Source organism: Talpa occidentalis, unplaced genomic scaffold (assembly GCF_014898055.3).
Source record: "Talpa occidentalis isolate TD23 unplaced genomic scaffold, MPIMG_talOcc4v2.1 talOcc4.8, whole genome shotgun sequence".
NCBI lineage: Eukaryota > Metazoa > Chordata > Mammalia > Eulipotyphla > Talpidae > Talpa > Talpa occidentalis.
In genome coordinates, this window is record NW_023605194.1 from 10185463 (window position 1) to 10210537 (window position 25075).

Sequence of the window (25075 nt, forward strand, 5' to 3'; positions counted from 1 at the left end):
GCACGCTCCGATAAACTTTGCTCTCAGATAGACAGTGAAACAGATTTGGCTCAGGCCTTGGTTTGCAAACCTCTAACATAGAAGGGGAAAAGAAAACTAACCTTTCAAGGGGAAAGCAAGTGACCACAGAGCAACTCAACTCCACACACACACAAGAAAAGAGCATTGGTAAAGTCACTGTGTCATTCTTCAATGACCTGATTTTGTTTGTTTTATTTTATTTTACATATTTTTTTACATCATTTTTCATTTTTGCACAGTGTATGCACTTTCATCTTGGTTCTATTCCCCATACAATTCCCACCCCCCCTTATTTTGACCCTAATCCCTCCTCCCCCCGACCCCATAGTGTGTCCTCTGGTTTATAGTTGCTTGTTGATTTTGATTTTTACTTTTTTTCCTGGTCCCTTATTTAGGTTTTCTAAATTCCTGCTATGAGTGAGACTATGGTATTTTTCTTTTTCTTTCTGGCTTATTTTGCTGAGCATGATCTCTTCCAGCTCCAACCATGGTGCTGCAAATTGCATGAGTTTATCTTTTTGACTGCTGAGTAATATTCCATTGTGTATATGTACCACATCTTCTTGATCCAGTCATCTATTTTTGGGCACTTGGGTTCTTTCCATAGCTTAGCTATTGTAAATACTGCTGCTGTAAACATAGGGGTGCAGGTACCCTTTTGAATTAATGATTCTGTGCCCTCTGGGTAAATACCTAAGAGCGGAATTGCTGGATCATATGGAAGCTCCATCTTTAGCAGGTTGAGGAATCTCCACACAGCTTTCCATAGTGGCTGACCTGATTTTTCAAATGACATTTTAAAAGATCTATGTAATGCTACCATTGGGCCTATAACACCAAAAAACCCCATATATTTACAAATAGTGACACAACCGAAGTGAATGGGAGAAAAATATATGTTGGACTAAGGATATAAGGTGGTATTGCCCATGTATATTTGTATCTACAGCAAACCAGAAATGATAAATAAAAATATTAATATAAACATATACTTGCCCCCTCTTTTTCTGAGATTCTTTAAAATGCATAAAATTATGTAAGTAATATCTTCAATAATGTTTTACTGGGTTTTCAACATAAATAGACTTAATATGTGTACTAATACCACAAAAGGGGGAGAAAAAGAATAAACATATGAGTAAAATTATTTTACCTTGCTGGAAATAAGTCAGTATAAGTCTGAAGCATGATCTAGTAAACTGAGATGTATGTGGTAAGCCCTAGTATAACCACAAAGGAAAAAGCATATACAGTATTGTAAACCAATATTACCTCAAAAAAAAAAAAACAAAGACAAGAAGAGAAAAACGAAAAACTCTATTTGCAGATGACATGATCTTCCATATAGAAAGTCCACAGAATCCACAGAAAGAAAAAAATGTAAGCTAATAAATGAGTTCAGCAATGTTGTAGAATACAAGACCAATAGTAGGAAAATCAGTTGTATTGTATTTTAATGCACTTGCAATGAAGAATCCAAAACTAAAATAAGAAACAATTCCAATGACAACAGACAGAAAAATAAAGTATTTAAGAATACATCTAAACCAAAGAAATGCAAGTCTTGTATACTAAAAGCTACAAACACTAACAAAATTAATGAAAAAATACCCTATATTTATGGATTGGAAGACAGTATCTTTAAGATAGCAATTCATCTCAATTTATCTATAAATTCAGACAAGATTTACGAAACTCCAATAAATAGACAAGCAGATACTAAAATTCATATAGAGTTAAAAAAGACCTAAAACAGCCAAAACAATCTTTAAGAGTAAAGTTAGAAGACTCACACTTCCCAATTTCAAAAATCTGAAAGTTCTACCAGTATGTCATTGGCATAAGGACAGTCACATGAACCAATGAAACATAAATAGTTTCGTACTTAATTCCATATCTCTATGACCAACTGATTGTCAGCAAGAGTACCAACATATTGAGAAAAGAATAGTCTTTTAATTAATGGCACTGGGATAATTTGTTATCCACATGTAAAAGAATGAATTTTGAGCCATACCTCACATCATATATACAAATGAACTCCAAATGGTTCAAAGACCTAAATGTAAGAGCTAAAATTGTAAAAATCTTAGAAGAAAATATAGGTATAACTCTTCAAAACTGTGAATTGGGCAACAGCTTCTTAGATATAACACCAAAAGTACAAGCAACCAATGGAAAATAATAGATAATATTGAATATCATCAAAATAAAGAATTTTTATGCTTCAAAGTTCATCATTAAAGAAATGAAGAACCACAATAAAAGAGAAAATATTTGAGATTCATATCTCTGATAAGAGTGTAGTACCCAGCATACACAAATATCTTAAAATTCTTCATTAAACAACATCCTAATTTAAAAAATGGGAAGATAGTTTGAATAGATGTATGAATGGCTAATAAGCACAAAAAGAGAGCGTCTTTGACCATAAAGCAAATGTAAATCAAAACATCAAAAAGTTACCACTACATACATCTAGGAGGGTAACAACTGAAATGACAGACAGTAGACCGTGTTGGTGAGTATAAAGAACAGTATTAGTCATACACTGCGGGCGGTGCCAGAAAGCAAAGCAGCAGTTCTGGAAAAAATGTCTGGCAATTCCTCAAAAGGTTACATATAGATTTATCATTTAAGTAGGAATTCCACTCCTAAGGATATACCAAAAAGAAATTAAAATATATGTCCACACAAAAACTAATATAAAAATATTCACTGCAACACTATTGGCAATAGCAGAAGAGTAGCAGTAATCCAAAGATCTGTCAATCAGTGAATATGTGACTAACATGCTGTATGCAACTGAATACTATGCAGTCATAAAGAGATGTAAAGGACTGATGAACCTTAAAAACATTATGCTGGGGCCTCCCTGGTGGCGCAAGGGTTTAAGCACCACACTATGAAGCAATCCCCAGCCAGCCAGGGAGCAGCAGCCCACATGGCGCAGCAGACCCCTCCTGACTTGCCCGCTGCTCCCCTCAGCAGTATTTCAGTCAATCTGCCTGTTCTGTTCCCCACTCTGTCTCTGGTGAATCCTCTCACCCCTGCATCTCTGGCCTGTACCCCAGCTCTTGTATGCATAAATAAATAAATCTTTAAAAAAAATTATACTAAGCAAAGGAAACCAGATATAAAAGGTCATATACTATATGACTGCACTTAAGTAAAAAAGTCTAGAACAAATAAAACAATAGAGAAAGTAAATAGACTGTTTTCAGGTGTGAGGGGAAAAGAGAGAATAAGGAGTGACTGTTAAAGGGTATGCATGGGTTTCCCTGGTAGTGCAAGGGGTTAAGCACAGCACTGTGAAGCTGTCCACAGCCACTGGAAAAAATGAGTTCAATCCCTGGCCAGGGAGCTGACCCACATGGTGCAGTAGACCTCTCCTGTCTCCCCACTGCTCCCCTCAGCAAGTGTATTTCAGTTGATCTGCCTGTTCTGCTCCCCCCCCTCCCTGGTGAATCCCCTCACCCCTCTGGCTTATACCCCAGTTCTTGTATGCATAAATAAATAATTTTTTTTAAAAAAAAGGGTATGCATAGGGCTTTGTTTTGCAATAATTAAAATGTCCTGAACTATAGGATAGTGGTGGTTGCTCAACTACTGATTATACTAAAAACCATTGAGTTGTATACTTTTAAATGGTAGGGTTTTGGCATATGAGTTATATGTCAATAAACAAACAAAAAATCATTAGAACTAATTAGATGAGCTGAATAATAATTGACTCAAAGTCTTCCCACCTCCTTATGTTCATGTATATAATGTTACTTTATCCATGCTCTCACCAAAAGTGGGATTTTTCCCATCCTTGGGATCTGTCCTTTCAGAGAACAATAGAATGCAGAAGTGACCATACAGAGTTTCTGAGTTTAGGCCTCAGGTGTCATACATACTCTACCATCTCTTTCCTGGATTTCTAGTCTAAGAATACCACGTATAGGAAGTAATTTGCATCTGAGGACCCCATGAGGAAACAAACAGTTCAAACCATCAAACATATGAGCAAAGAAGTCTGAGGCCATGCAAAGCCAGTCAAGTGGCTAAGTGACTGCAGGCACAAGGAAGAACAACCCACAAAAGAGAAGCAACAGGCAGAAGAACTGACTAGCTGAATTCAACAAAAATGCAGAATCATGAATAAAACATCTTTAATCCAACGAAATCAGGGTACATGTTAAATAGCAATAAAAAACTGAAACATATTTAGAGAAAATTGGAAACATCTAAAGACAGACTTACTGAATTGAAATATAGATCAAAGGAGACATAAGGATATAAAATTCAGAGCAGAGGGTAAGAAAAATTAGGGACACAGTGAAAAAGCCGTAAGTATATAAGTTAACCCCTCAAAATAGAAGACAGAGGGATGCAATGAGACTGATGAAATATTTGAAGTAATGGCAGCAACTTTATCCAAAAATGGTAAGAATATCAAATGGTTTATTTATCAAGAGTAAATAAACCATACAATTTGCAATTATGATAAAAAATTAAACTGATATAGGTATATCATTAAATTTACTCACATCCAAAGACTAATAAAAAAAACATATTTAAAAAGTCAAAGGGGGAAAAAAAGTCAAAGGGATGAAAGACGGATTGCCCTCAACAGAGAAAAATTAAAATTGAGAATTTTTAAGAGAAACAGTGGACGCCAAATGAAAAAGAAATCACATCTTCAAATTATTGAAAGAATGTCTTTCAACTTAGAATGTTAACACCAGTAAAAATAACCCTCAAATATGAAATCATACACATTAAAACTATTTTCACATATGAAAGTTAAAATAATTTATGGCTACAAATGAGAAACACAGTATTTTAAAGGGTAAAGTTCATCAAGCTAACAAATATAGCAAAAGGAAATTCAGTTCTATAGTGAAAAAGTGAAATGATCGATACATGAGAAAATATATTTTTCTTGCCATGATTTTGTATAAGAAAACTATGTGTTTTATATGATATAGCTAATTACATATAAAGTATATGGCAATAATTATACAAAGGTCTGGAAAGGAAGAATTACACTATTGTAATATTCTTACCTTATACATGAAGTAGTATAATATTGATTCAAGGTAGACTGTGATAAGATAAAGATGACTATTACAATCACTACAGCAGTCACTAAAAAAAACACAAAAGAGGTATAGCTAAAAATCCAATAAAATTGATAAAAATGGACTTTAAAACATGTAATTAATCCAAAAAAGGCAAAAGGAGGAACAATAGAGGAAAAAATAAAGGGAAGTTTGAAAACAAATACCATGATGGTAGACTTGAACTTAGTAATACCAATATTACAATAAATCTAAATTGACTAAACAATCTGATAAAAGATAGATTGTCAGACTAGACTTTTTTAAAAGCAAACTTTATATGCTGTTTAAAAGGTTCTTTGTAAATCAAAATATACAGACTTCCACTTTTGCCCATGAAGGATTGATCACTCTAAGAATGGACTTCCAGTTGTAAACAGCAAGAAAACTAAACAAAATATATTAAATAACTACATCAGAGAGTTGCAAAAAACAATCTGCAGAGAGGTGTCCTGGAGTATTTGGTTGAATAATAAATTAATAACAAATAATAACTAAGTAATAATTCACACAGTATGAAACTCTCTGAAGCTAGACAAAGAACAACCACAAAACAGTCAAACAACACCAAGAACTGACATGGGACAGGAAGTAATATGCATTACCTCTAGTTAGAATGGAAGGACCTCATTATACAAAAAGCACTGTATAGAGATCACAGGAAAAGCACTGTCAATAGCAAAAATAAAATAGCAGAAGTTGGGGCTACTACATACATGCCATAATAAAGCTTAAAAATAATTTTTTAAATGATCATATAGATTCCAACTAACATAACTGCACGCCAGAATAAAATACATCACATTAAAAGAAAGAGAACAAAACTGAATAAACTATAAAAATTCACAATGTCCATGATATTATCAAAAGAAACTAAACTGAAAAGTTTGACCTACAATCAGTAAAAAAAAGTACACACACATTGATGTGTACATTTATATATATGTCTATATACAGCAATAGAAATGGACAAAAAATGGTACTAGGTAAAATAAGCAGAGGATTTTTAAAAGTTATTAAAAGTATGCTCTATATACTCAAGAATACACAGTAAGGCAGGAACATAGGAAAGAAAGTGAAAATATAAAAATGACAATATACAGATTGTAAAGAAAATAAAATGTGTGAAATGAAAACTAAATACAAGGGGTAAAGAAGGCTTCAACATAATGATTCTGGAACATGTGGATGGTCACATAAAAAAGAATTAAGTAGGATCCCTATCTCATACCATACATAAAAATTAGTTCAAATGCATTGAAGAGCTCCATGTAAGAGTTAAAACTTTCAAACTCTTAAAAGAAAATATAGGCACCAACCTTTGGGATTCTTTATTATGCATGGTTTCACAAGTAGTGCACCAAAAGTCCAGGAAACAACAGAAAAAATTATACAGACATTACAAAACTAAAAACGTCCTAATGACACTATCAAGAAAGTGAAAAAACAAACAATATAGAAGAAAATATTTGCAAGTAAATCTTTGTTAAGGGACTGCATTCTGAATATTAAAAAGGCTCACAATTCAATAATATAAAGACAAACAACCTAATTAAACAATGAGCAAAGGATCTGATCGAAGTTTCTCCAAAAAAGTATAAATGGCCAATAAGTTCACTAAATGACGCTCAATATCATTGGCACAGAGGAAATGCAAATCAAAACTCCAGTAAGTTACACTACTTCACTCCCACCAAGATGCCTATAATCAAAATGATGTGAAATAACCTGCGTTGGCAAGAATGTAGAATAACTGGAACCCTTGTGCACTGCTGGTGGGAATGTAAATAATGCAGCAACTTTGAAAAAGTTTTCCAGTTCCTCAAATAGGTAGATGTAGATTTACCATTTGACACAGATATCCCATTTCCAAAGTAATAAAAACAGGTACACATAAACGTGTCCATGAATGTCCATGGATGCATTATTTGAAAAGCTAAAAACTGGTACCAAATACCCATCCAGTGATGAATGACAAACAAAATGTGGCATATCCATATAAGGGACTATAATTTAGCAATTAAAAGAAATAAAGTACTGCTACATGCTACAACAGGGCTAAGCCTTGAAAACATTATACAATGATGAAAGAAGTCACAAAAGATTACATACTACATAATTCAATTTAAATAAAATGCCCCAAGTAGACAATCTATAGAAATATCAGATAAAAGCTCTTGCGTAGGGCAGAGATAGGTAGCTGGGGATTTAATAGGCAATGATTGTGAATAAGGATAAGGTGGTTTTTTAAAACTGTTGTGGTAGTTGCACAACTCTGAATTTTACACTTTAAATGGGTAAATTGTATCGTGTGATGGTTAGCTTTAAGGGTCAGTGACTCTAGGTTATTGTAATCATTATTTAATCAACACTCATGGCCTCCCTGTGAGAGTGACAGGAATCTGCATAGATAATGGGATGGGCGCCCTGATGATTAGGTCAGGACAGATGGCACAGCTGAACTGAAGTAAGGGAGATTATTCTGCATGGGCCTAATCAGATGATCCTTAACATGTAACAGATACGTACTTAAGTAAAGTGGTTCTAAGCAAGAGATTCCATTTGAGTTTTCAAAGCTCTACATTGCCAGTTTTGAAGATGGAGAGGGGCTTGTGGGAGAGAAAGACAGAATCTTTCAGGAACTGAAGTGGTCACTGGCTGACAGTCAGTAAGAAAATAGGCACTTCAGGCCTATAAGTGCAAGAAATTGAGCTCCACCAACAACATAAATTGCTGAGAGGCAGATTCTTCCCCAGAGCTCCCAAACAAAAACAGCCTGACTGACTCTTGGATTTCGACCTTTAAAACCTAGAGCAGGAGGCCTCCCTGGTAGCATAGGGGTTAAGACTCAGCACTATCACCTCAATGGCCCCATTTTGATCCCAGCCAATTTGCTGAACCACATGTGGTGAAGCAGACCTCTCCTGTCTCACCCGCTGCTCCTCTCAGCAGTGTATTCAGTGGGTCTGCCTGTTCTGCTCCCCACTCTGTCTCTGGTGAATCCTCTCACCTCCCCTCACCCTGCCACACCTCTGGCCACACCCCAGCTCTTATGTGCAAAAATAAATCTTAAAAATAAATAAATAAAACCTAGAGCAGAGAAACCAAGCAGGCTATGCTCCAGCATCTAACATATATCCACTTACGGGTTTTTTTTTTTTATATACCTAGCTTTGTGGTAATTTGTGATGCTGTACTAAAAAAATACACTCTCCAAAATAAAGCCGCTGGTATGATGCCAGCAACATATATCAAAGTATAAAGAGGAAATTGACAATATATCTGGGAATTAATAAAGAATCCCTGCCATATATATCATTAAATCTTCACGATTTCTGAAAGTTTGTTATTAGGTGAAAATATTTAGGAATCTTATGTTTTTTTTTATTATTTAATTTTTTTTATATTTTAAGATTTTATTTTATTTATTTATGTAAGCACTGGGTACAGTCAGAAGTGCGGGAGGGTGAGAGAATTCACCAGAGCCAGAGCAGGGAACAGAACAGGCAGACTGACAAAGAAGTACACTGCTGAGGGGAGCAGCGGGCGAGACAGGAGAGGTCTGCGCGCCATGTGGGACCCTGGCCCTGAGGCCGGGGATGGAACAGGCGCTGAAGAGACTGCAAGCAGCTTCGCAGCCCAGCGCTCAACCGCTGCGCCACCAGGGGAAGCCCAGGAATCTTATGTTTTCTTGATGAATTCTCTGAGTTTTCTTCATGAAATGACCCTCTCTATTCCCGGTGGTATTTTTTGTTCTATTTGCTGATCCTAATATAGCCTTTGACTTACGTTAGCCTAGTGTTAATCTGTTTGTTTTACTTTTACAATAGTTATGTCCTTATAATTTCAGTAAGTTTTCTATAGACAGCCTATAGTTGGGTCCAATATGAAAATCTCAGTCGTTTTACTGAGAAAATCTGTGTTTTTATTGGAGTGATTATATCATTTCATATTTAGCATTGATTATTGAATGACTAAGCTCCAATCTATCATTTTACCATTAATTAACTGTCCCATCTGTTCAGTATTCCTTTTTCTCTTGCTTTGCCTTCTTTGGGAAACTGTTAAATAGTTCATTTTATCTACTTTATTGACTCATTTTCTATGGCTTTTTGTGTGGAGGCAGATTTCCTCATGTTTCTTGTGCTAAAGGTTCATATTCTTGCCTATGGGCATTTACAGTTTTTATCAAATTTGGGAAAACTGTGACCATTAAAAATTTGGGCTATATCTCTCCCCTCCTTCCAAGTATCCAGTTATAGAACTATTCTGTCACATGCCATACAGTTCATTGATGTTCTGTTCATTTTGTTTCAGTCATTCTTTTTTCTGTGTTTTACTTTAAGTACATTTCGTTGCTTGTCCTTTAATACACCAATGTTTACTTTTACAATGAAAGTAAAATTCTCTGAAAGACGAAAACTACCAAACTCACTTAAGAAAACTATTGAGCCTAAATTGCCACTTAGCTACTAATAAATGCAATTTGTAGTGAAATCCTCTCCCAAAGAAAATTCCCCACCCAAATGTCTTCATAGGTAAATGCCACCAAAGATATATTAAGAAGAAATTATACCAATTCTACATAAACTCTTCCAGAAATTAAAAGAGGAGGAAATATTTCTCAATTTGAGGCTAGCATTACACTGATGGCATACCAAACACGAAGGAAAAAAAACTACAGACCAATATTCTCATCAATTTAAATGCAAAAACACTTTTAAAATTTAAACAAATTGAATCCAGTAATATAGAAAAGAATAACATATGTACAAGTGTAGATTATTCCAGGAATGCAGAACTGGTTTGGAAATTAAAAACTAATGTAGTTAATGAATCACATTAACAAACCAAAAATAATTACATGACCATCTCAACAGATGCATGCTTTGAAAAAATTACACATATATGCATGACACACACACACAAAAAGCTCAACTAACTAGCAGCAGAAGGGAAATCTCTCAAGCGGATAAGTACATTTATTAAAAATTACTAGCTCATTTCAACTTAAAGTACAAGGCTCAATACATTCCATTCCAAATAAGATCCACATGCACTCTCACAACTTCAATTCCATGTTGTACTGTCATTGCTAGCCAGCACAATAAGGAAACAAAAATAGCATGTGTGATTTAGAAAGGATATACATGTATTTCCAAGTCTGTGTAGCTAATATTGTGGCACCCCTAATATCGTTCCCTCTGTCCACCTGATTTCTAAGCAACACATTGTCTGTGTCTCATGTGATACGTGTTCTGCAGGATCTCACTACTCTTCTGCTTCAGGATTTTCACTGGTGCAAGGGAAAGCCATTAATCAGACGTGCCAGCACAGCTCAGAAGAATATGCCCAGGTGTCTCACTCAACCAACAGAAGATGAAAGTTAGAACATAAATGTCTCCCCCTCCCCACCCCACAGTAAGCTAACTCTGGGGAGAATTCCACAAGGTTCTTCAGAGCCCTCATGAGTCTGTCCCATACTTCCAGCATGGTATCCAGCTTAATAATGTGCAGGTTATTGTTTTTTCTCTCTTCTCTTTGCAGTTCTATTTCCTCAATTGTTCTTCCTGGGTTCACATCCCAAAAAAATTAACTCACCCCCTGAATTCTAGTCAGTTTGTTACTTTCGCATGCTCTTTCCCTAACAGACACCCCCATGAGCCTATCCTTTCGTAGACAGGTATATGTTGTATGCATTGACATTGACATTGGTCTGTAACACCGCGTATATGATTCAAAGCAGAGGGTCACTCCTCGTCAGATGCACATCATCACTCCACACCCACTAGGCATCCTCAGCCCTTAACACAGTCCACGTGCACCCCGATTCTTTGTTTTTTTCTCCCTCATTTTGTAGCTTCAATTCCATAGTCATATATTCTAGGGCTTGTTATTGGTTTGATTTTGTCTGACCCTTTGATTTGTTTTTCTGTATTCCATACATAAATGAAATATCTGGTATTTGTCCTTCTTTTAACTTATTTTGCTCGGCATTATCTCCTCAGCACTATTCATGTTGTCACAAATGGCAAAGTTCTTTTTTTTAAAACAGCTGACTAGTCTATTGTGTATATCTACCACAATTTTCTAAACCACTCCTCTGTAATTGGGCATTTAGGTTGTTTCCATAACTTGGCTATTGTAAATATGTATCAGAGTATTATATCCCTTCAAATTAGTATTCTAGCATTTGTTGGATACATACCTAGGAGTGGAACTGCTGGATCATAAGCTAAATCTATTTTTAATATTTTGAGAAACCTCCATACTGTTTTTCATAGAGGCTGGAGCAGTCTACACTCCAACCAACAGGGCAGGATGATTACTCATTGTTCTTTTTCAGTGAGGTCTTTTCTCCTCACCCTATTTAAATTACATACCTTATCTCCCTTATTTTATTGATTCAATAACACTTATAACCATGTAGCTTGATGTGTATTTAATTTTATTAATTTCAATTAGAATATAAGCTCCATGAATACAATTATTTTAGACTAAGTTTTTAATTGTAGTATTTCACCTAAATACCATTAAGCATATAGTAGGTACTCAATAAAAATATGACTAAATTAATTTTTCAATAAGGTGAATTTTATCCAATGTAAGAACTGATTTCCTATGAAAAATCCTGAACATTTTGATACCTTCAAAATTTAATGATAGTGCGTACCAATAGTAGCTTTGAAAATGAGGCCAACTGACTCCATCACAGGTATTTTAGAGGACAGTGCCATGAAGTTTGATTGAATCCTCTTGAGTTCCCTTTTAATTCTGACATTATAATATTATAAACCAGAAAACACTATGCTATGGGACAGAAAACTGGCAGGAAGCCAATATTTTTTCCTCTTAACAGTTCACAAGAAAGCCAATCTAGCTATTATATTCCATGCATCTGTTTAATCTACTTAATGATTCCAGATAGGTACCATCTGCATAAGAGAGATGGATATAGAGAAGAATATTTTTTATCTTTGAAATCTGAGTCTCTTGTCACTTTTTTCCTAAACATTTATTATAAGAAAAGAAAATCCCTTCTTGTTTTAAGCAGAAATTAAAATTGTTTTTAATCACATTTTTATTACCTGGACACTGGATAAAGGACCACTCATAGTTCTTTTCTTTAGGACAAAGACTGGTGTCGAGAACCATCTCATTATTATGCATTCCAACAAGCTTCACTGGTCCCCGCGAAGAGCCTTCAATGCAGTGTCCTCTTCCTGTATTACTAGGGTCATTGCACCAGCCACATCCAGGCTGTTCCAAACATTGTCCACAGGTTCTCAGTCCAGAACAATTTTGAGCTGCACAACAGGAATATTAACAAATATGTGACTTCATACTCAAATAGAATTATAAACTAATGGACAAATAAATGTGATTTGAAAATAAAACAGTCAAAGGTCATCTATAGCTAATATAAACTTTTCCTGAGATAATACCTAAGAAATAACAATCAGGCCTCCCCTGGTGGCGCAGCGGTTAAGCGCTGGGCTGCGAGGCTGCCCGCAGCCTCTGCAGCACCGGTTCGTTCCCCGGCCGGCCGCCAGTGAGGGTCCCACAAAAAAAAAAAAAAAAAAAAAAAAAGAGAAATAACATCACTTAAACAAGCCATATATCATGAAAAAAGATAAATGGGGCCTCCCCAGTGGCGCAGCGGTTGAGCACTGGGTTGCGAAGCTGCCCGCGGCCTCTGTAGCACCGGTTTGATCCCCGGCTGCTCCCCGGCCACTGGAGGAGGGTCCCACATGGCGCGCAGACCTCTCCTGCCGCCCGCTGCTCCCCTCAGCAGTGTACTTCGGTCCTTCTGCCTGCTCTGCTCCCCACTCTGGCTCTGGTGAATTCTCTCACCCTCCCACGCTTCTGACTGTACCCAGTGCTTGTATAAATAAATAAATAAATCTTTTTAAAAAAAAAAAGATAAATGGATAGACTTTAGAGTGAAAGGAGATGATAACCGGACATGGAGAAAAATGAAGTTGGTATTTAAAAAAGACTGAGAATTTTGCAGTATTAGCACCTTTGGGGAGTTGATCCAGGAGACGACAGATCTGTATTTGCCATTGTGTATGGTGTTGAGCTGTTCATGCTATGCCACATGAAGGTCTTCAATGAAAATGTCTGCACCTGCTAGTGAACTAGTGCAAGTGGTGTCTACCCATCCCCCATGGGAGCTGCACCCCCTTTGGTCAGCCTCTCATCAACAATGATCCTCACAACAGTCCAAGATACTGGCAGTTTGTATCATGTGATGAATAAACACAATTTCACCCAAAGCAAAATGAAGTAGCACTTCGTGACTGGGTACACAGGAAGCAGACACTCTCCTCAGAGGCAACCAGCAGCAAAGGGTCTCCCTGGCTTGCAGTGCTGCTGAATACCACTCTGAGACTCACCTGAAGCTCAATCTTTTGTTTAATTGATATACAACTTATGATCTTCAACAAAGTCTATGAATACCATGATGCTTTTTCCAAGGATGAACATATTGTAGTCTGCAATCATATTCAAGCCAGTTGTTATCTGGTATTTTAAATTATTAATTCACAATTAGAGTATACTATATTGGGCTGATTAATCACTAATTACTTTAAAGTGATGTTTTGCTAGAAAAAGCACACTTTGTCTTGGGAAGTGTTTATTTGTAGAAGATAGTGACAAAGATATAAAATACCATGACTGATGTCTTCTAGTCATAGGCTAGAAAAATCCAGGAGGAAAAGAATGATGGACTTCTGGCAAACTCAGTTTCGTTGCTGTGGTAGTAAATGCTAACTGCCGCTCAGAGTTTCAATATTATTGGAAACAAAAATGTTCCTCAGATTTATGCAAACATAATGGCACAAGTGTCTCAGTGAAAATCAGGAACCCAATATAGTGACTGTACAGGGATAACAGATTATTGGACTGAAAAATTCATCAATTGCGATATGATTTGTTGTGAGTATTTCAGATTGGATGTCAGAAAGAAAAACCATCTCCCATATTTCCTTAATAAATTTTAAATAGAATAATATTCTTTGAGTCACTGATCTCAAATGCCTGAAGTTAAAACTATAGATAAATAATTGACACAAAGATTTGTTTTATATATATGATTGCAGTCAGTTCACAGTATTGTTGACAGGGTTCTTCTAATTGTCTTCAAAACTATATTGGATTGCCATAAAATAAGTGACAGTGGAATATATCAAATTAGTTATTTTATCTTGACATTCCAATTATTTAATATCAGATGATGAAGCAAAATATATCTTAATAGGGTATCAATCACCAAGGATAAATCTAGTAATATTTGTAGTGTATGTATATCTCCAAGAAAAAGCAAAATTTCATTTTAGGACCATCTTTTCAAAGAAAGATAACTAATACAATGTCTTTTAAAAGTATTATGTACAATATATACCATGGAATATTACTCAGCATTCAAAAAAGATAAACACATGCAATTTGCAGCAACATGGATGGCGCTGGAAGGGATCATGCTCAGCGAAATAAGCCAAAAAGAAAAAGGAAAATACCGGATGGTCTCACTCATAGCAGGAATCTAGAAAACTTAAATAAGGGACCAGGAAAATGAATATAAGAAAGTGAAAATCAAAATCAACAAAAAACTATGAACCAGAGACACTTTTTGGGGGGTGGGGGGTGGGAGGGGAAGGATTGGGGTCAGAATGGGGTGTTTGCAATTGTATGGGGGAATATAAATATAAAATTTATTATTTAAAAAAAAAAGTATTATGTACAAATTAAATCTCAACTGTTCATAAAAACATGCAATGTTTTTCAAATAAGGAAATGTTACATGAAGGAATCCTGGTTTTCTTACATTGACTGCATGATAAACTATTAAACTTCTAATTCTATTTATCCATTTTTAGGTTTTCCAGTGAAAGAAAAGATCTGTGAAAATGAGAACTCCAACAGACTAGGCCAAGTGCTGATGGAACAACAAATTATAGAAGCAGAAAAGAAAGCCCGTAAAACAATCGAAACAACAGAAGCTAAAGATCAAAACCAAGAAGCATAAAAGCAGAAATGAAGAACTGACTTACATGCTCAGACGACAGCCCCAGCTGTGGTCCATCATTATCCAGCTCAGTGGTAGAAATGCAATTTTAAATAAACACCTTTAACTTACCTTCTTAAAAAAGTAATTACAAAATTTATGGTAGAATTACAAAGGTCCCTGAAATTCACTATAAATAGATAAAAACTCCTAAATAAAAACCATTAAAAAAGAGAAAATATCTGAATCTTAACAAACAAAGAAATGGAAAGTACACATGAATTTAAGAGATATTGCGATATATCTAGGAATTCCAACAACCATTTTAAGATTTCCAAAAAGAACTAAATAGGAAAAAATAATCTAGACATTGAAAAACTATTTCAGTACATAAAGAAATACTCTCCAGACTGAAAGACATAATGAAAATCTATTTTAAAATTCTACATGATTTACTGGAAATGCGATTTCAAGTAAACTATAAAAATTTGAATGCTAAGGATAAAGAAAGGGGGAAAAAACCAGACACCCCACAAAGGAATGAAAATCAGACTGGCATAAGAATTCTCTTCCACATAGTGAACGCTACAAGTTCTGTAGAAAGAACTTATGTTCTCCCTGTCTGAGACTAGATTGTGGAAAGTTAAGTCATATATTCTGCTGGCATGGAGCTAACAGAGATCAGGAACTTCTACTATCTCCCAAGCAAAAGGAGTTGCAAATAGTGTCAAATCCTTGCAAGGCTACCACTGTAGTATCATGCAGTTTCCTTGGCAGCAGAAACCTGCTGCAATTTGTATTTGCAAGAAAGGCCACTCTCATAGCCACACAGCCCCCAGTCAGGGGCATCCTCATCCTAGAGCCCTTATAAAACATTATACTAGCAAGGGATAGGATCTTCTACAGAGGCATCACCCACAGCAAATCTGCTAACATGACTCCCATGTGCTGGCATGACAGCGGCATTTGTAGCCAATATACTACCAGTGACGTGATATTTTTGTCAAACACTGATTTACTTGAATCGCATCACACAGAAACAAATACACAAATCTAAACTGGGAAACTTGCAAAGCAACTGGTATAGATTCCTCAAAAATATCAGTCATGAAAGAGAAACAAGACATAGGAACTGCGCTAGAAGCAGAGCAAAGCAGTAAGTGACCCTCCAAGTGAGCACGTTTGTAACAGATACTCAGGATTGGGAGGAAAGACACAGGCAACAAAATATTAACATGCAGGTTAACATATTAATTGAATTGAATGCTATGGTACAACAGAAATCAAAGGTTTATAGAACTGGTAGGTTTTAAAGCAAGTTGTAATAATTCTTTTCTCATTTTTGTTAAAAAAAACCACCTCTGGGGCCTCCCTGGTGGCACAGGCAGTTGAGCGCCGCAGGTAAAGCTGTCTACAGCCTCTGTAGTGCCGGTTCGATCCCTGCCAGCCAGGGAGCAACCCACATAGCATGTCAGACCTCTCCTGTTCCGCCTGCTGCTCCCCTCAGTAGAGTATTATAGTCACCCTGCCTGTTCTGTTTCCCTCTCTGTCTCTGGTGAATCCTCTCACCCTCCCACACCTCTGGCCTGTACCCCAGTTCTTGTATAAATAAATCTTTAAAAAAAAAAAAAAACCCTCCTCAAGGGCCTCCCTGGTGACACAGGGGCTAAAGTCTCACCACTATCAAACTATCCCCAACCTCTGCAGCACCAGTTTGATCCCCAGCCAGGGAAGTTACCCACATGGTGCAGCAGATCTCCTGACTCACCCGCTGCTCCCCTCAACAGTGTATTTCAGTAGATCCACTTGTTCTGCTCCCCACTCTGTCTCTGGTGAATCCTCTCACCCCCCACACCTCTGGCCTGTACCCCAGTTCTTGTATGTATAAATAAATAAATCTTTAAACAAATGAAAAAACCCTCCTCAAAGGTGTAATTTTACTTCCCATCACAGAAAAGTGATTTCTGTTGCTGTTAAGTAAAAGCCAGCCTAGATAAACACTTACGGGAGCAGGTGGCCGTCTGCCACTCCAGACACTGTCCATACGGAAAAGAGATGATGTAGGCGTTGGAGTCAACGCAGCGCCGGGTGCTGCTGCACCACATGCACTCCATGCCGTTGCTCGTGCAGTTGGCGCACGACGTTCTCAGGGAGCACGGCTTCTTGCATGGCCTTGCATTCTGGTTTGGACTAACTAGAATAAATCAACAAAAACAATTATTTTACTTACCTGTATTTTAACACAAGTATATGAGTGTTGTTTGTTTTGCTGTTTGAAGATTGTTTCAATTAAGACAAGTGTGAAATAAAAATGACAGCATGAACGACATGACAAGGTAAATGGAAGGTAAGATGGTCTGTCCATCTGTCATCAAAGCAAATCAGTGAACATGTCGTCTCTGCTATAAACAAAGTTTTTTAAAAAATTACTATAAAATCTTTATGTAAAATACGCTATTTGTCACATATATTAAGGTGGCTTTTTTTTTTTTGAACACTGCAAAGGATGTGAAGAAACTGGATCCTTGTCCATTGCTGGTGGGAATGTAAAATGGGACAGTTTCTATGTGAAGCAGTATAGTAATTACTCCAAAAATTAATCATAAAATCACCATATGATATGGTTCGACCCATAAAATATGAAAGCAGGAACTACAGCAGATATTGATACATCCACATTCACAGTATCTTTATTAACAATAGCTAATAATTGGAAGCAACTCATGTGTCCATCAATGGATAAATAAAATGTGACTTATACCCACAAGGAGCAATTATTCAGGTTTTAAAAAGAAGAAAAGTTGGCATATGCTTGACGTGAATGAATTTTGAAGACATAATTATGCTAACCAAAGTAAGTTAGTCACAAAAGGACATGCATACTGATCTCACTTACATGAGGTACCTAAAGTAGTCAAACACCTAGAGACAGAAACTAGAAGTAGTTATCAGGGAGCAGGAAGGAAGGTACAGGGAATTCCTGTTTAATGACTATGGAATTTCAGTTTGGAAACATGAAAAAATTCTGAAAAATGAAAAAGACAGATGGTGCTGAGAGATGTTCAACAATGTAGATGTAATTTAAAAATGGTTAAAATGGTAAATTTTATGTTATGTATATTTTACTGCAATAAAAAATACAGAATTTTAAGAGAAAATAAGAGAAACAATAATAATACAATATAGTAATATATGAGAATTAAGAAAATAAGAGGAAATACAATATTCATTTCTCACTTAAAAAAATCCATCAAAAGATGACACAGAAATGTTTCTTTTTACTTACTGACTTACTAGATCTGCAAAATTAAAATGATTTTCAACATGTGAAAAATCAATCAAGGTAATACACCACATCAACAAAGAAAAAAGGAAAACCACATGATCTTATCTATAGATGCTGAGAAAGTATTTGATAAGATTCAACACCCACTTATGATGAACTCCCTTGTAAAACTGGGGGTAAATGTAATGTCTCTTAACATAACAAAAGCCATCTATGACAAACCCACAAGTAGTATCATCCTCGATGGTAAAAAGCTGAAAGCCTTTCCACTAAAATCTGATGCCTTTGAATTCTGGCACAAAGAAGTATGTTTGTTATTACCACTATTGTTCAATATAGTATCAGAAGTCCTAGCTAGAGCAATTAGGTAAGAGAAAACAATAAAAGGAATCCACATTAGGAAATAAGAAGACTATCATACTGACAAATATGATAATATACATAGAGAACGCCAAAGTATCCATGGAAAAACTGAAACAATAAACCAGTTCAGCAAATTCACACAAAAATCAGTTGCCTCCTGTATACAAATAATGAATTTGAAGAAGAAATTAAGAAAGCCATCCCAATCACAATCTCACCAAAATAAAATTAATACCCAGGAATAAGCCTAACAAAGGAGGAGAAGGATCTACATAAAGAAAACTGTAAAAAAAAATATTAATTTGTTGCTAATCTTAACAACTAGTGTTTCTTCCAAATACTATTATTATAAAAGTGAAAAAAAAAATTGACCAAATTAAGAATGTATTGTTGGGCCTCCCCGGTGGCGCAGCGGTTGAGCGCTGGGTTGCGAAGCTGCCCGCGGGCTTTGCAGCGCCGGTTCAATCCCCAGCTGCTCCCCGGCCACCAGAGGAGGGTCCCACATGGCGCGCAGACCTCTCCTGCCGCCCGCTGCTCCCCTCAGCAGTGTACTTCGGTCCTTCTGCCTGCTCTGCTCCCCGCTCTGGCTCTGGTGAATTCTCTCACCCTCCCGCGCTTCTGACTGTACCCAGTGCTTGTATAAATAAATAAAATAAATAAATCTTTAAAAAAAAAAAATGTATTGTTAGTGTAAGCAACTGTATGCTCACAATCTCAGCATTTCAACCAAGAAATAAAGATTGTATAAAATTTCATTTGGTTCGTTAATGCTGAGGTCACTAATATAACTGGATAGTGTGTATAAAAATAAAATTTACAAAAAAAAAAAAACCAAAAACCACCAAACCCAGGGACTCAGTATAATAAAGAGAGGATGAAAGTTAATTCAGACACACAGAATGTCACACTTCAAGAGGGGATAGTAGGAAGGGGGCTTGGAGACATCATATTTTTAAAGAAATACTAGTTTACGGTACTACTTACCGACAGGTTTTTCACAGACAAGGCCATCTGCCATAGATGTACAAGGGTTAGCCTTTAAACCTGCTACTGCAGCCCTTTCTAGATATGCACAGAACCCAGAATCATTTGGTTCACCAGGAAGCCACTGCAGTGTTGTGTTTGTAAAGGGAGACATGTCTTCCCATCCCCAGTAGGATATGTTGATCTTGCGCAAGCCGACCCAAGGTGATACTTTCTGTAAAGAATCACAAAAGGTATAGTAAAAAAAGTTAGATATAAAAATATCTAAGCAGGGCCTCCCTGGTGGTGCAGCGGGTTGAGCACAGCGCTGTAAAGCTGTCCGCAGCCTCTGCAGCGCAGGTTCGATCCCGGCCGGCAGGGGAGATACCCACATGGTGCTGAAGACCTCTCCTGTTTCACCCACTGCTCTCCTCAGCAGTGTGCTTCAATTGATCTGCCTGTTCTGCTCCCTGCTCTGTCTCTGGTGAGTTCTCTCACCCTCCCGTGCCTCTGAGCTGTACCCCAGTTCTTGTATAAATAAACAAATCTTTAAAAAAAAAAAAGATTTCAACCCTCTTTGAACGTTGTTTGAAAATACATATAATTGACTTTCTAGTAATTTTTAGTACCAGATATAAGTAAAATTCCAGGTTTTTTTGGAGAATAATCTAGAATAGAACATGACTTATATGGGAGTCCTTTCAGTGGGTAATTCTGGCTCCTGGTGCACGGAGACCTACAAAGTACCTGGGATCAGAGCTGCAAGCCTGAAGGCTGGGTCCACCTAGACAGACGGCGTGCCTGGATTCATGAGGACAAACCTGGAATCTGGGTCTGTGAGGATGACCTGATACCAGGGTCTAAATTCATGGCAGCCAGTTGGGTACTGAGGTAAGCATGGCCCTCGAGCCAACATGCAAGGGCTGCGTCCTTGGTCCACAGGGGCTAGCCTGCTGCCGGGGCCACTCTGGGTGGGTCTGGTACCTGGACCTGAGGGGAAGCTTGAATGTTGGGTTCATAGGGCAGGGCTTTAAGCCTGAGTCTGCCTTAGGGGGCCAGGTTCCTGGGCCTAAGGAAGCAGCCTGGTGCTGGAGTCTCGAGGGGGAGTGCCTGGAACCTCAGTCTGCTGAAGCCTAAGGCTACAAGAATCCAGCGTAAAGACTGTCTGCAGGTACCAGCCTAGAGCTTGAGGACACAGGCCAAGCCTTGTGTCTGGCTCCACAGGGGCCATCAAGCAATGGGGTTCAGTAGGGTTGACCTGGAGCAAATTCTGGTGCTCACTTCACTCTCTTTCTCCTTCACAAAGGCTATCTGTCACCATCCTACATTGCCCTGCGTAGGTGTGGGGAAAAGAGAATAGAGACAATGTAAACCTTTGCTTTTTATCTTTTTCAATGAGTCTTCTCTCATTTCTGTGCTCCACCCCGGTGCTGCGATCTCTCCCCTACGTTCCTCACAAAAACAGTGACTTGAACAGCCAATATTTCTGTGAGGGCACAGCACTGGGAACACCTGTTTTCTTACTTTGTTGATTTTATTCTTAAACACTTCCACTTTGATATACATGACAATATATTTTTGTTAAGTTGCTAAGCTAAAAATAATATATTACAATGTGAAGTGGTTTCAAAATTCCACATCATCCTTTTTTTTACATTATGGACTGTCAGGGTGGAGAAAAATGTCTCCCCATTTGAGGCTTTAACAATACAAAAATAAGATATATAAATGTCTATAAAAATGCAGAGATGATATATAGCTATAGATACAAATGCAGATATAGGTATCTCCAGTATCTATTCTAAATATGTTGTGCAAATGATCCAGGACAGCTTAGACAGATGGCCATAAACCTAGAAATTTATAAAGTATATAAAAACCATAAATATTACATAGTAAAAATGCAATAAATATTTCTTAGATAAAATTTTTAGATCTTCTGAATATTCATCATGGCAGTACATATATCACCTAGAATACAAGGCACATAGTAGGCAGTCAACAAATTTTGCTAAACCAAGTTCATTAGAACAGAGATGTTTAATTTTCACCATTCAATTCCTGAGACAGAAATAATATATAATAATGTTTCTAATTATAAAAATGTACATGCTGATTCACATCATGATCATCTCATATTTCATACATTATGTTGAAAGATATTTCAATAACAGAAAAGCTATAACATTTTAAAGTTCTTGATAATAACAACAGGAACCAACCCCACATAGATATTTCTGATTAATGACTGTGTTTCACATTACAGCAACTCTGCCTATACTTCTAAATTATCTATAGTAAAGACAAGTCATTTAAAATGAAATATTACTTGCTAGCATATCATGATAAGAATCTGGGAGGAAGAAGAGAGGAACAGAAAAATGAAGCAATTGATAAAACATTTAAAGTAACTATTACTCAGTAAATGAACTGGACAGCGAGCTGAAAATGAAAGATAAATTACTATATTATGAAAATTTACTGCATCACTCTAGAATTATTGTAACATTTCATTAGCCATTTCTGGTAAGTAAATGATCATTTGAACCAGAATATCTCTTTAAAGTGCACAAATTTGTCACTTTATTTACCAAGGAAGGACTATCTTACATTTATACAACTGCAGTGATTCAACATATAATTTGTTTTCTACTGTATATAGGTATGCTTGCTGGAATGATACCCTGCAGAAGTTATTGCCAAAGCATAAATTTAACAAAAGCTTAAGTTTCTAATAAAATAAAACAATCAATTACCAGGCATTCTTGTCCACAAACTACTGAATCTACTTCATGACACATCTAAAATAGTGGTCAATCCAGTCATTATTAATAAAACTAAACAAGAAAAATCCCCAAAATATGTACCTGCTAAAACAGCGTATTTCAAGGATATAGTGTAAGAACTATCAATAATAAATATTTTAAACAAGGAACAAAGCAACAGAACTCTAGTACTTTCTAAAATTCAAAGAATGTAGATCTTCCAATAATAAACTGTGATATATATTCAGTATAATTTTCAAAAGTTCATTGGCAATTATCTCTCAATTTTATAATAAAGAAATTAAACTCCTGGGATCATAGGAATATAAAGAGAGTATGTTTAATTTAGGTGGTATATCATGTTGTACACATCATGTGATTAAAAATAAAACTTTACAAATCTACCTTTCATGTCTTTCTAAAATAATAAAAAAAATTAATAGTTTTCTCCTACACGATACCAAACCATCTTATTCTCCAGCTATAAAGCCGGCAGCTCCTATGCAAGACAAATTAATAGAAAAGAAACAGGAGCTTCTCTGGTCTCCTTTACAAATATCTTCATGTACTAGCTAAGCCAAAGTCTTTCTAAAGTCACTGAGTGTGGTGTTCCTCTTGGAAAATCTTTATCATTAATTACTGGCTAGATATCTACCCTCTATCTTCATATATCATTACTTGCATCTATCATTGTAATTATCACATTTCAGTATAATTGTTCACCTTTCTTCCCACTCAACTGAGAACAGTCATTGTCTTTTGATCTCTATATTTTCAAGCAAACACTAGGGTGCCAACTGAAAGGTAGTTAACGGTGAACTGAATGTCCATCCCAAAATTTCAAAATGGAATATGCTTAATTTGCCTACTTTTTAACAATTATGCAAAGCTGTTCTTATATCACTCTTTAAAAACCAGATGCATATTCCCTTGTTAGAGGCAAAAGGCAAATCAATAACATATGTTCCTACTATTCATCCTACATCAGGAATTAGCTTAAGAGATAAAATGTTCTAGCAAAACTACAGGGAAAGAAAATGTTTTTCAACATGGAAAAATTAAAACATTACTCTGGGGCAAGCATTTTCCACAATGAGTACCAATACATTAACTATTTATCAAATGAATCTGTAATTACTAATGTATTCTCTAAAAAATGATTCCATGAAATAGTTTCAATAGCAGTAATGGGAACAAAGACACAAACTTAACAAAGCTTAAATGAAAATAATAATAGTCACAATTAAACACTCAAAATTTAAAATTACCTGTATTCTTTACAAGCAATATCTCATTTATTTGTCACAACAAGCCCTCAAGGTACTATGATTACACCCGAATCTAGTATAATCCCCAGACTTGAGGCCTTTATTGTTTAACCTTATTGCTTACCCAAACTATAATGAGTTCTAATTTTATTTTCAAAACAAAATACAAAAGCCTGGTAGTAAAGTTTACATTCTATTAAATATTCAAGCTAAAGTATTTCAAATTAGATTTAGAAAATTACTTCCTAATCTATTTAATCCACTCAAGAGGTGACTATATTTTAATGTCCCAAGAATATAAAATAATTACTATAAATTCCTCCTAGAAGTTTCCTAAAAAATGATATTTTGTTACCATCCTGAAGGAAACATGAAAAAGCTAAAACACCAACACCACTGCTTGAACGGGTGCTGAACCTACCCGGTGCAGGATGGTTGCATTACAGCATGTTTCTGTATTGTCTACATACTTTAAAAATAGGTTTTAGTCCTGCTAATCTTCAGCATATTATTTCAAAGAGTTAAATCACAATTCTCTTTCCCTGCCTCCTCTCTTCTCTTTCTCTCTCTCTCTCACATATATACTAATAGAGCCAGTGTGTTGGTATAAAGGATGTATGTAGGGTAAGTAAAGTGTCAGGCTTTTCTGCCCTCCCGCCATTAGCATTGATGTTGGATCCCTGCAGTCCTGAATGCATGCCTGATGGCGGGCACCTGGAGTGGAGTGTGGGCATATGTAGGTGGGATTCAACTGGGCTGAGATGGGGGCTTATAAGGGCGGTGTCAGAGGAAGAACAGAACCAGAAGAGAAGAAAGAAAAGCAGAGACCACAGGAGAGAATGCAGGAGAGTCCAGGAAGTAAAGATTCACAGGAGGCTAGGAGGCCTGCTAGCCTCCCGTGCCCCCCACCCCGGCACTGCTGCCTACCATGTACCTGGTAAAATTGGCCTGAAAGAGCCACCGAGGGCTCCAAGACTCTCCTTTACCTGTCTGCATAGGATCAAAGAAAAAATGCACTGTGGCCTTCCCTCTGTTACAATGTATCATTACACATTCTTATATTATATGCACACGGTTTAATTTTATTCATATGAGATGATTTCTGGTAAGACAGTGCATTGATTTACTGTGTAAGACATGAGATGAACAATTCAGAACACATTACCAAAAACATATAGAATAAGTCCTCTGCCAGTTTACATTTGAAGTCAGTTCCACTTTTCTGTATTCAATTTGTTTACTAAACAAAAATAAATCATTGCCAATAATTATGGGATTATCAGCATATT

At 36.4% G+C, this 25075-nt stretch overlaps 1 protein-coding gene across 1 annotated transcript in view; it reads right to left on the reverse strand.

The window, feature by feature from the left end:
* The window catches only part of ATRNL1 (attractin like 1), a 474279-nt gene that overhangs the window by 377228 nt on the left and 71976 nt on the right, over window positions 1-25075 (reverse strand). Inside the window, 3 exon segments of the mRNA XM_054690388.1 lie at window positions 12218-12436; window positions 17147-17335; window positions 19775-19988. Of these exon segments, the coding sequence (XP_054546363.1) occupies window positions 12218-12436; window positions 17147-17335; window positions 19775-19988 (622 nt within the window).